Source organism: Engystomops pustulosus, chromosome 5 (assembly GCF_040894005.1).
Source record: "Engystomops pustulosus chromosome 5, aEngPut4.maternal, whole genome shotgun sequence".
Taxonomy (NCBI): domain Eukaryota; kingdom Metazoa; phylum Chordata; class Amphibia; order Anura; family Leptodactylidae; genus Engystomops; species Engystomops pustulosus.
In genome coordinates this window covers 129,548,855-129,561,623 of record NC_092415.1, presented here as the reverse complement: position 1 = coordinate 129,561,623, position 12,769 = coordinate 129,548,855, and the positions used below count along the sequence as shown (strand labels likewise).

The 12,769-nt window shown below is 41.3% G+C and overlaps 1 protein-coding gene across 13 annotated transcripts in view; it reads left to right on the top strand.

Annotated features, from left to right (window-relative positions):
• CTNND2 (catenin delta 2) overlaps nucleotides 1–12,769 on the top strand; it is a 526,223-nt gene that overhangs the window by 365,701 nt on the left and 147,753 nt on the right. For all 13 annotated transcript variants that reach the window (XM_072153023.1, XM_072153024.1, XM_072153031.1 and 10 more), the window contains 2 exons: nucleotides 4,388–4,538; nucleotides 6,491–6,701. In XM_072153023.1, coding sequence (XP_072009124.1) covers nucleotides 4,388–4,538; nucleotides 6,491–6,701 — 362 coding nt within the window. The remainder of the gene's footprint in view (nucleotides 1–4,387; nucleotides 4,539–6,490; nucleotides 6,702–12,769) is intronic.

Sequence of the window (12,769 nt, the reverse complement as noted above, 5' to 3'; positions counted from 1 at the left end):
GGCCTCCTCTTGCAGGTATTTAATAAAGTCCTCCATCTTGGCTTTATCCTGCAATTTGCCTGCTGCTTTCACCCAGGCCATGCAATGTTGCAGGATGTAGCAAGCCTTTCAGGTGTGTGTCTTTTGAACTGCCCGCAATCCGAAGCACCATATGTGGGAATTTGGCCCAGTAGAGACCGTGGTAGCGGGGTGCTGTGATGCAGTTCAAGACAGTGACACCAAGGTACAGTCCAAAACAGGTCTCGCCTGCGTTTATTGTAGCAGCAAAATAAAACAGCCTTTACATTCAGGCATTAAACAAACAAAATCCTACCCGTCAGGGTGCTAACTATACAGGTGTTCACTAACTCACCACTATACAAAATCACTTGACTGCTCCAGGCACAGAGGTCAGGGCTGTGTGCTCTCCAGCCTCCTTCCAGAGAGAGACAACACTCTCAGCTCTGCTGAGCGGTTTTAAAAAAAAAACTGATTGTGCTGTTCCCATCACCTGTGTCCAAGGTGCTGGACACCCAACCTCAGCACTAAGGCCTTGCATAATAGCAAAACCTAGGGGAAACATACCGCCCATCCACAGTTAACCCCTTCAGTGTCTCACAATATATATATAGACATGTATAAATACATAAGTATGTGAAAACAAAACCAAACTCAGTATTGAATGCAGAATTGTGAGCTTATGTGTAATAACAGCACGTACTGTATATCCGGCAACTCACAGGATACGTTAGCTTCTTCCTGCCAGAACTTGGCTATAAAGATTTAGAAACACAAAAAGTTAGGTTCCTCCACTTTCTTATGACCAATTTAATAGTGTTCTGTTGTTCAGCTAGACTGACCCTAGTATTCACAGTGCTGCCTCAGTAGTCAGTACTGCCCCCAAGTAGTCACAGTGGTGTCCCCATGCTCAAGTAGTCACAGTGCTACCACTGTGGAGGGTGCGGCAAATACTACCCAGTAATCTTTAATCAGTATATGACATTTTAATTACAGCTGTCCCTTTCCACTATCACTTTTATATATACCACTAGCTGTAGCTCCCAATGTTGCCAGGGATAGTAAATAACTGCTCTTAGCTATAACAAACTAGAATGGGTTAACCATTATTTTATATGTATCTACAGACTGTCTCTTTCAGTGACTGTCTGTCCCTGGAACTCTCATTTCAGTGACTGTGTTGCTGCCAGTCTCATTCTAGTGACTGTTGCTGGTAGTCTAATTCCAGTGACTGCAATGCCAATGACCTGTGGCAGAACAGCAACCAGTCACAGCTGAGTTTCCAACTGCCACAGCAGCAGCAGACAATGGCTCCTGTGTATGTTGGTTAATAAGTGGATTTTGGAAAGCAAAGGGTGAAAATTTTGGTTCAAACCTGAGTCTATGACGTTCCCTGAGTCACAGAGAGCAGCTGTGCAAAATTTAGTGATCGTAAACGCGACGGTACAGATTCCTTTAGCGGGCATACATACATACATGCATACATACACACACATACACTCAACTTTATATATTTGAGTAGCTGTAGCTCCCGGCATTGCCCAGGATAGTAAATAACTGTTCTTAGCTATAACAAAATAGAATGGGTTAACAAAGAATATTTATTATGTATATATAGACTGTCATTGACACTGTCTGTATCTGGCAGTCTATTTCAGTGACTGTCTCGCAGTCTCTGTCAGTGACTGGCTGTCTTTAGCAGACTCTTTCCAGTGACTGTCTGTCTCTTGCAGACTCTTTCCAGTGACTGTCTGTCTCCGGCACTCTCATTCCAGTGACTGTCGGTCTCGGGCACTCTCATTCCAGCCGTTGTCAGTCTCGGGCACTCTCATTCCAGCTACTGTCTGTGTCTCCGACTGTCAGTGTCACTGGGGAGATTTACCAGAAGTGTCTGAAAGCAGAAGTGCTCTAGTTGCCCATAGCAACCAATCAGAGCTCAGGTTTTATTTTTGCACAGCTGTTTATAAAATTACAGCTGATCTCTGGTTTCCATGGGCAACTGGAACAGTTTTACTTCTGATACATCTGCCCCTATCTCTGTTTCACTATCCAGCTTACCTCACACATAAGTGTCTTATAACTATTGCCTATAGTAACCGATCAAAGCTCAGAGCTCATATGAATGACCTGTGGCAGAGCAACAACCAATCACAGCTTTGCTTCCTACTGCCATAGCAGCAGAAGACAATGGTTCCTGTAAATGGTGGTTAATAAGTGGATTTTGGAAAGCACAGTGTGGTCTAAGACTTAGCCTGAGTCACAGGCAACAACTGTAGAAAATGATTGTAAATGCGACGGTGCAGATTCCTTTAGTGGACAGACACACACACACACACCTTTATATATTATATTACAGGGAAAGCACCAGTTTTCTCACATTGTACACTCAACACTCCCCACATGTTTCTTCATTGGCAAAAATAAGATAAATTTATTCAGGAAGATAAAAAAAACTTTTCATGTAGTGACATTAAGTCAATGTCATTACACTTCTTGTTCCACACAAACAGCAGCAGCAATGCTGTTGTCGGTCCGTAAAACCAGAGTCCTATGGCATGAACCAACATCACTGCTGGGAGGGAACTCCTTACACAGTAGAAATCTATGATGTAAGGAGTTCCTACTTTTTTACAGCAGCACTTTTTACAGCCTCGGTGCTGCTGTTTATTAAAAAAGCAGGAACTCCTTACATCCTACATCGATATCATTTAAGGAGTTCTGTAGCCAGGTCCTTGGGTCATGGACCCACAACAGCGGTTTTAATCTGTCCTTACTTGGTTGTCTCTGGTTGTTTATAGATTTCCACTCCTTTTGACTTCCTGTAATTTCAGGTTCATGTGCATGAGGTCACTGTAAGTCGTTTTCTCACCTTCTACCAACACCCCTTCCCTATAAACATATTTCTGTTTTACTGATGGCTAGACCTGGGAAGGAAGGGTAGCAATTGCCTTTATGACCACTTCCTACTAAAGATTATATTAATTTGTACCATTATGCTGCAAATATAGATGTACAGATGCATATTTCAGGGGTAAACAGAGGGGAATGCTCCTGCATATCTTAATTGTGTACTTAAATACTTATACCCTATATACTCATATGTAGTATGTAGAAAAAAAGGTAGAGCAGAAAAGGCTACTGTATATATGATGTAGTATGTTGGTGGAGTAAAGAGGATGTTATATTCTTATTATAGATATATACTCACCCTGCTGGGTTATACAATTGTCACAACCACATAGACAGCTTGATATGTACGGACCAGCCAGTGGTGAATTCCGGTGCTGTAGATCCAAGTGTGTTCAAGTTCTAATATAGATTTCAAAAACACTTTCACACAATACATGCATTTATTAATAAAACTTGCTTTTTAAAAACAAGTAGTCTATGAGCACATAGATAAACCTTTCAATATCTTAAAAAAGTGTTAATAAAGAAACAGTTTCAAGCCTGAATCGGGCTTGTCATAAGGATTTGTACAATGGGATGGATATTTAAAACACATTTTCAAAAAGTTTAGTTTCAAATCAAGGTTATGGGTCGCCACAGATATCAAAGTTCATCCAGTCCTGGGTTATCTCTGGTCAGATCCAGCATGGTAAGTGAATGGTAACAAGATATAACAAAAACCTTTATGTACCTCATAGATTATTTACACTAGTATGAAAACATATTTTCATATTTTCCATTGTGGAACCAACAGAGTGCCTGTAGTAACTAGTTGTGGGTACACCATTGTACACATCCTTATGGCAGATGACAAGTTCCGATTCAGTCTCAAAACACATCTGCTTTTTAACAATTTTAAGTGATTCAGAGGTTGGTCTATGTGCTCATGCTAAACCTGTTTTTAGAAAGCAAGTTTTAATAATAATTGCATGTATTCTAATTCAGATGAGTGCCTTGAAATAGTTTTTTATCTACTTTAGAGTTTAAACATTCGCTTGCATCTACATACTTATATAGGATACAAAATATTTATTAAACTATGCACTCCTATAAATCCCCAGGCCCAAATAGTGGTGTAATGGCTACACAAAGAGCTAGGAGCTAGGTTTTAATAGCTGTGGCACCTATTTACTCAGAAAAAAATAACAACTGCCATTATTAAAGGGACTTTGCAAAAATAATAAACAAAATTTGATTCATGTAAATTACTGTGTATTAATTTTATGATTTTTCAGCATTTTCATTATATTTCCACTTTGGGTATATTTCCAATTTTGACTACAGACAGTGGTCTCATATGAGTGTTCATTGACAGACTGTATCTGCACTGATTCATTCCAGATAGTTTCGACTTTTAACTGGTAATTGTGACGTTGTTTTGAATGTGATTGCTGTTCATCACTATGATACTTCTTTCTTTTTTTTTTTTACTATTGTATAGTGGTCTATTTATATCCGAGCTGCTGTCCGTAAAGAAAAAGGTCTACCAATTTTGGTTGAGCTACTTCGAATTGATAATGATAGAGTCGTATGTGCAGTTGCTACTGCTTTAAGAAACATGGCCTTAGATGTAAGGAATAAAGAACTCATTGGTAAGCTTTCTTGCACTGCTGTAAAATAAGTTAAATTGATTGCCTACTAACCCCTTTGTGTCTATAGGACATAAATGAACCTATTTGTGACTGATGGTCATTGATGCCCGAATGTCCTGGTCAATTTTTCTGCTTCTTTAAATGAAGATATCTCTAAAAAAGGTTTTACATATGATAACAATTTTACTTTGTTTTTGCATTATATGTGAAACTTTAACTTAATAGGATAGTTTTATTAATTACATATTTTTTCTTTATAAAATTTGCCAATAATTGACTACAAAAGTGGAAAAGTGGGGAGCTGATGGCATACAACTCTGTCTTCTCCCTCCTGATGCAGATAGGGTTTCAGCTTGGGACGTACCTCCAAGTGCTTGTGATGGCAGGGCCAAGTGCCTGACATGCTCTCTCCTCCTATGCACATGTGAAAGATACAGACATCAGCTACACAAGTACCTGACATGCTCTCTCCTCCTATACACATATGAGAGATACAGACATCAGCTACACAAGTGCCTGACGTGCTCTGTTCTTCTATACACATGTGAGAGATACAGACATCAGCTACACAAGTACCTGACATGCTCTCTCCTCCTATACACATATGAGAGATACAGACATCAGCTACACAAGTGCCTGACGTGCTCTGTTCTCCCATACACATGAGAGAGACACAGACATCAGCTACACAAGTACCTGTTAGACTCTCTCCTCCTATACACATGTGAGAGATACAGACATCAGTTACACAAGTGCCTGACATGCTCTCTCCTCCTATGCACTTGTGAAAGATACAGACATCAGCTACACAAGTACCTGACATGCTCTCTCCTCCTATACACATGTGAGAGATACAGACATCAGCTACACAAGTACCTGACATGCTCTCTCTTCCTATACACATATGAGAGATACAGAAATCAGCTACACAAGTGCCTGACGTGCTCTGTTCTCCTATACTCCTAAAACTACAGTTATTTGCATCTCCTTGTTCACACACATCAAGCCTGCTTCCTCTGCTACTGCAATACACAGCTCTGGAGCTAATACACACAGTGGGGCAGATTTACTTACCCGGTCCATTCGCGATCCAGCGGCGCATTCTGTGTGTAGGATCCGGTTATTCCGGCGATTCACTAAGGTAGTTCCCTCGATGTCCACCAGGTGTCTCTGCTGCGCAGAATTCCATCGGAATGCACTGAAGTTCACCAAGCCAGGCCTGGTGCAGGTAAGCGCGTGTCAAGCGACACATTTTTTTTTTTAAATGCGGTGGTTTTTCCGAATCCGTCGTGTTTTCGTACAGCCACACCCCCTTGATTTCCTTCACGTGCACGCCGGCACCGATGTGCCACAATCCGATCGCGTGCGCCAAAAACCCGGGGCATTTCAGCAAAAACGGAAAAATTCGGGTAACCCGACGGAGAAACGCGGTTCGGGCCCTTAGTAAATTACCCCCAGTGTGATGATGATGACTTCTACACACAACTGTGGTATAGAGTCATTGGGATGTGGGGAGCTGATGGCATATAACTTTGTCTTCTCCCTCCTGATGCAGATAGGGTTGCAGCTTGGGACGTACCTCCAAGTGCCTGTGATGGCAGGGCCAAGCCTATGCACAATGATTTGTGAGCAATGCCATAGTAAGCTTTGCATCTATGACTCTCTTGGCTCAAATCTTTGTTTATAAAGTTTTTTACCGTTTTTAATAAAAGTAATCAAATACTTTTATTCAATGCTGCATAATTGTATTATAATTAGTATTTTCATCGTGTTAAAAATTTCACAAAATTTATATATATATATATATATATATATATATATATATATATATATATATAATGATTGATTTAATATAATTGTTTTTTATATGGAGGTTTCATTTGCTGCATCTGTAGTCTGACTATTTTCCAGAAACTATGCTTCTTAAGTAACATTGTTGCTTTTATATGTAGGAAAATATGCTATGCGAGACTTGGTACACCGTCTTCCTGGTGGAAACAACTGCAACACCTTAACTAGCAAGACTATGTCTGATGATACTGTTACTGCTATCTGTTGTACTCTTCATGAAGTTATTACTAAAAATATGGAGAATGCCAAAGCCCTACGAGATGCAGGAGGCATTGAAAAATTAGTTGCCATTTCAAAGAGCAAAGGAGACAAGTAGGCAAACTGTTTACTTTCATGTCATTAAGCTTTTATTTTTCAAATAATTACTCTTATCATATTATCATATCTTATGAAAGATTTACTTTTTTTACATGTACTATTTAATTCATGGTAACACCTTCTTATTCCCATATTTCTTTGCCAGAATGGGATATGTCTGTGGAATTTGTAAACATTTGCGTAATAAATGTAGTGCACGGTCTGACTATGCACCGGAACGCCCATTTTAGTGAAGAAATTTGTTGCATGAAAAATATTGAAGCCACAACACAAAAGAGTTGCGTGCAACACAGAAGTGGCGCAGGCTCTTCTCAAATATCTGTGCAAGCAGTTTGCACCTCAAAGAACGTGCAAAGTCTGCCAGAAACCTGGCGCATGGCCCTCAGTAAATGTGCCCCAATGACCTTGACATTTAGGAAATGTGTGTTGTTCTCTAATTTTGATCTTCATTGTAAATATATTTACAGGTTAAGCTGTAGGAGTCTTATGTTAAAGGCATATATTTGCCCTATTATTTGGGGCATAATTCCCCTTCATAAACCCACAACCAAAAAGCTGTGATGTATTCCTTTGTACTTCCCACTGCGGAGTAGATAACGCTTGAGACCGTGTTCCGTAAGGCTAAGTGGCCTTTCGATAGTAGATTGTGCCTGGGTAAATAATGCTAGAAGTGAGACCATCATTAGTCAAATAATATATAACAGCAGAAAACAAATATATAGGGGAGGGAGAAGGAGAATAAATTACAAAGGAGGAGAATAAAGTACTACAGGGAAATATATAGGGAATAGCAGGAGCTAGGCCTAGAATCATAAGTTAATGGGAAGGGTAATTCGGGAGGGGAGGGGTGTTGTTCTACTACCCTGACACGGAAGGATGGGATAACAGATTTTTGAATGATGGGGAGTCCTAAAAATATCCAAGGTGCCTCAAAAAATGTTTTTAAACTGTTTATTGGAGCAAGATGATATTGTTTACATTTTGACAGACATTTATACATTTCTTGTATAATATAAAATATAACAGTGTAAACAACAACAGGATATTTAGTTCCAGGAGATACATGTAGCACATTGCTTCCAGTTCTGACTTCTCAAAAGCGGATATAGGATTTTCAGCTACAATATAGTGTTTCCAAACAATAGGCAGCATAATGCATCAGAGTGGAACAACATACCAATAAACATACAAAAACATTCAACTTCGTTACATTGATTCTGTGGTTTTATCTACAGGTTTTATATGCTGTAGGTGAACTTATACCCCCATTCATTGTGTGACATCTTAGTACCAAGAATAGAGCATCTCAGGGGACCTCCCTAACATAAGAGTTGCCTCCACCGTTTTTTTAAGACATTGCACTTTACCTTGAAAAGGGTTTGCCTTACACAGTTGCGTGTATGTTGGCTACAGTTGCCCTGAATCTATTTGGGGAATAGTTAGTCAAACTGGAATCGCACCAGATATCCCAGATCCGTCCAAATTTATCTGGGCAATTAGTAACGCTGCATTTCTCCATAAGTGCATTTCTGCTATAGTGTTTTGCACCATTCCAGACCTATACTTGCAATCTAGGTATCAGTAGAAGGGGACATCACAGTCTGGGAGCCCTCTAGAATAGACCAGATGAGGTGAGTCCCAAGTTACTGAACTAAGGGCTACTCTGAGTTGGGTATGTGTCCTGGCATTACCCAGTGATATAGTTACTGGAGTTGCCCTGCTAGATGAGAAATCTGGTAGACCCAGGTAGATTTTCCCAAATCAATCTGGCAGTATTTGAGTGCAATTCTGAAAAAAAACCATTTAGGGACCTACACTGCTACATGCTGTAAAATATAGGAGCATTTCAACAGGACTACAATTTTAACCAGATTTGTATGCCTTGCAACAGAGAGGGGCATCAACTTCCAGGCGTTATATATTTTGTTCTATGGAAATTTAAAATAGGGAATGTGATGTGTTTTAGGGAATGTTGGTGAAGCTTTGTGACTATAATCCCCAAATATTTGAACCTATCGACTATAGCGAGTCCAGCTACTTTATTAGTTATTAGTAATAGTTAAGTAATGCAATAGGTCTACACAAACCACATTCCAAGGGGTCCTTGTCAGGTTTCAACTGGACCAGAACAATGGCTTCAGAAAGAGAGTCTGGGAGACTTCCTTCCCAGAAGATTCAGCAAACATGTATAACAATTTGAGTGTCAATTGCTTCTTAAACCTGCTATAGTCTTTTTTGGCAGGTTGTCTGGGCCCAGGGACGTATTAATTTTTAAGATGTCTAGCGCTTCCTCTATTTCTTCCATAGTGATCGGAGTCTGTAGACTCCTGAACTGCTCACCGGTGAGTTTTGGTAACAGCACCTCTCTTAAATAGATTTCTATTTCCTACCATGTTTTGTCACGCATACATTTTTATGGAATTGAGAAGCAGAATTATTAGGGAGTCCTTAGACTCAATAAAGTGCCCAAAAGGGGCTCCCTAAAGAAACATAGAGTTGAGAGCAAAAGGAAGTAACAGGATGAGGGGAGTGAGGGAAAGGGATAGGGCGAGAGGGTAGCCAAGAAGGTGGGGGCATCCAGGACGAGTGGCGCGGGGACAATTGAAGCAAACTGGGAAGAGAACCACTTCAGGTCTTTATATAAATTGTCTGTACTCAGCGGATTGTTGGAAGAGGATCCATGGTTGCCAGGTTTTGCTGAATTTTGCATAAGTGCCATGCAAGGAAGATGTGAGGTCTTCCATACGCATGATATCATTCACTTTGTTGATCCACATAGTCATTGTTGGTGCAAAGTGTCAGAATGCAGGATCAAGCAGCTATTACTAGAAAGCGCAGTACTGATTTCTTGTATGTTTGCGTCGAAACATCACAGTGATGGAGAATTAAGAGAGGAGGATCCAGTCTCACAGAGTCTCCACAGATCAAGGAGATAAAATGTTGCAAGTTCTGCCAAAATGGGGCGAGAGTCCGACAAGACCAGAACATATGGAGGAAGGATCCTTCCTCTTCTCCGCATCTCCAGCACATGGGGGGTACCAGCGGGAAGATAGCGTGTCATCGAGTAGGTACCCTATACCACCAAGCCATGAGTTTATAACCCGCCTCCTGGTATCTTGAACTAATTGAGGTGCAATGGCAAAGTTCGAATATGCATTCCTTCTATTCCGGTGTAAGTGTGATATGTAGGTCTGTTTCCCATTGCCTTAAAAACTGAGGACCAGGGTCATCAAGTACAGATAGGAGACACGAGTAGGAGGAGGAGATCGTATGTAGCACAGTCCCAGTGCTGGAACAAAGGCTTTCAAATGAGGTTTGATTTTTTAGAAAACTAAGAGCAGGGAGGAAGAGAAGTTAAGTGGTGTCGTAGTTGCTGAGCTCTCCATGCTCCTAGTGGGCATGGGTCTGTGATTTCCATGAGCTGCTGAGTCGTTAACCAAGCTGAGTCTCTACTGAGGTGTTTAGCCCTAAACTTGCCTGCTCTCCTCCATTGATTAAGTACAGGGTTGTCACAACCCGGGCTAAAGTCAGGATGTACCAACATTGGTGTCAGCGGGGGGACATTTGGGCAAACACATGCATTTCCTTCATTAAGTTGGGGAGAGAGATCTGGAGAACAAAGAGTAGGGGAGACAGTGGGCATCCCTGTCTGGTACCATTTCGTATCTCAAAGCTGTCTGAAAGAGTGCCATTCATGCGGATGGAGGCTGAGGGGCTGGAATAAAGAGATGTGGTCCAATTAAACATTTTGGCTCGGATACCGAATGCTCGAAGGACTTCGGACATGTAGGACCAGTTTACTCTATCAAAGGCCTTTTCTGCATCCATAGATAGGAGCATAAGTGGGATATGTTCCATTTGGGCCTTGTATATCAAGTTAATGTTTTTTATGGTATTGTCCCTAGCTTTTCTTCCCAAGAGGAAGCCAGTCTGATCTGAGCGAATGACACTCAGAAGTAGGGGAGCGAGTCTCATTGCTAAAACTTTCGCGAACAGCTTGAGATCTTGATTCAGTAGCGAAATTGGTCGATAATTTTAACATTGGGTAGCATCCTTTCCTGGTTTAGGTATGATGGCTATGGTCGCTCTCAGTGCGTCTTTGGGAAGGGAGGCTCCCGAAGCTATCTCATTGAAAGCCTTCGGCAAGTGTGGTTCAAGGAGACCAGGAAACTTCTTATAGGATAGTAAAGAGAAGCCATCAGGCTTTACCTGACTGAGTCTCCTTAAGGGCCAATTGGAACGCTAAATCGGTAATGGGGGCTTCTAGGGCTTCTGCCTCCTCCTCAGAATGAGATGGTAGGGAAGAGTCAGAGAGGTAAGTTTGATTCTACTTCGTAATGGGCTTCGGGCTGAGGCTGTGTGAGGTTGGTCAAGGATTGTATAGGGATTGATGATAGTCACAGAAGGTTGCCGCAATGTCTGAATTTAAGTGTCTAGGGAGTCCCAAGGGTGTCATGATTTTTGGAATGTATGTACGCGAGCGTTGGAGACATAATGCCCTGGCTAGGGATCTGCCACATTTGTCGCTGTACTCATAGAAGTTTCGACGACACTTCGCCAGAACTCCCTTAGTTTTACCGATTTAACATTGATTTAAGAGAGTCTCGTGCCTCAAACAGGGAAGTTCGAAGATCATCAGTAGGTGTACGCTTGTGTGACTTCTAGTTCCTTCATTTTATCTAGTAAGAGAGTTATCTCTTTAACCTTTTCCCGTTTTGGCCGGCACCGTGTGTAATTAGTAAGCTGCGGATGTTATGCTTATAACCTTCCCAGGCAATACACATGTTGATCCCCTCTTCTGTGGTCCTGGTGAAGTGCGTATGTAGGGATTCTCGGATTTCGTCTGTGATCACAGTATCATCTAAGAGGGATGTATTCAATTTCCACTGCCATTGAAAGTCAGACACGTCAGGGAGGTTAATTACCGTGGAGACTAAGGCATGGTCCAAAAAGGTGATTTTGTCAATTTCTACCGTCTGGATGAGACCCAAGTCGCTATGGCCAATGAGGAAATAATCCAGATGAGTCTACTAATGACCATTGTTCCGAGGCCGCAATAAAGATCGAGGTACCTCGCTCTCGGGTCAGTAGTGTAGCTATGGTAGGCATTTGGGTATCTCCTGTCTGTGAAGTTGTACGGTCTAGCCTCACTTAGATGGGTTTCCTGTATAAAGGCAACTTGGATTTTCTTTAACTTGGATTTTCTTTCCCTTTAGCATATTGAACAACACTTATTGAACTAACAAGTGTTAGTTTGTCCCGTCTGCCCTCCGACCTGGACGCCAACGTAGTTGGGAGAGGGGGAGGGAGTAGGGTAAGAAGGGCAGGAGAGAGAAAAAGAAAAAAGGGAAGACGACAATAGGAATATGAGGGTGAGTTGTGTGAATTGGGAGCGACCTGCATTTTCTAGGCCCAGTGGGAGGGGGGGAAGGTATGAGAAGAAAGCAAATTAGAGAAAGGGTCAAACACTAAGTCCCTGAAGAATAAGACCAGGGAAACAACTCCCCTTACCAGGAGGAGAAAGAGTGGGGAACGTAGAAGGCAATAGTGCATGGCTCCATCACCAACACGCATACATGAGCAATTTCTAGCTTAGCACTATCAACTTCTCTCACCCACCTTTAGATGTAATAATAGATCCAAAGGCCGATGGCAGAGGCTCAGTTCTTAGTTTCTGTAAGTAATATCCATAACACCTACTATCTTTCATGTAACAGGGGAATATGGAAGTGTTACACACTAGGAGGTATTATGCCCAAATCTCAGGCCTTAATGGGTACATCTACCTGTAAGGTACCCTTATTGCAGCCATAAAGATAGCGCTACAAGGGTGGGATGGCATAATCAAGGCCTTTTGGAGATGGTTTTGTATATTAAATTTGACAAGCAACCTCTCAAGTTGAACAAACTTCTCAAATAAAGATAAGCAATATCAACAGTTAACTTCTGGGGCAAACTATAACAAACCATATGCCTATATGAGTAGTTAAGAATATTGGTCACTAGATGGCAACATTGCTCAGCTATGTTTAAATCTTTCATTGGCATTCTAGAATAACATT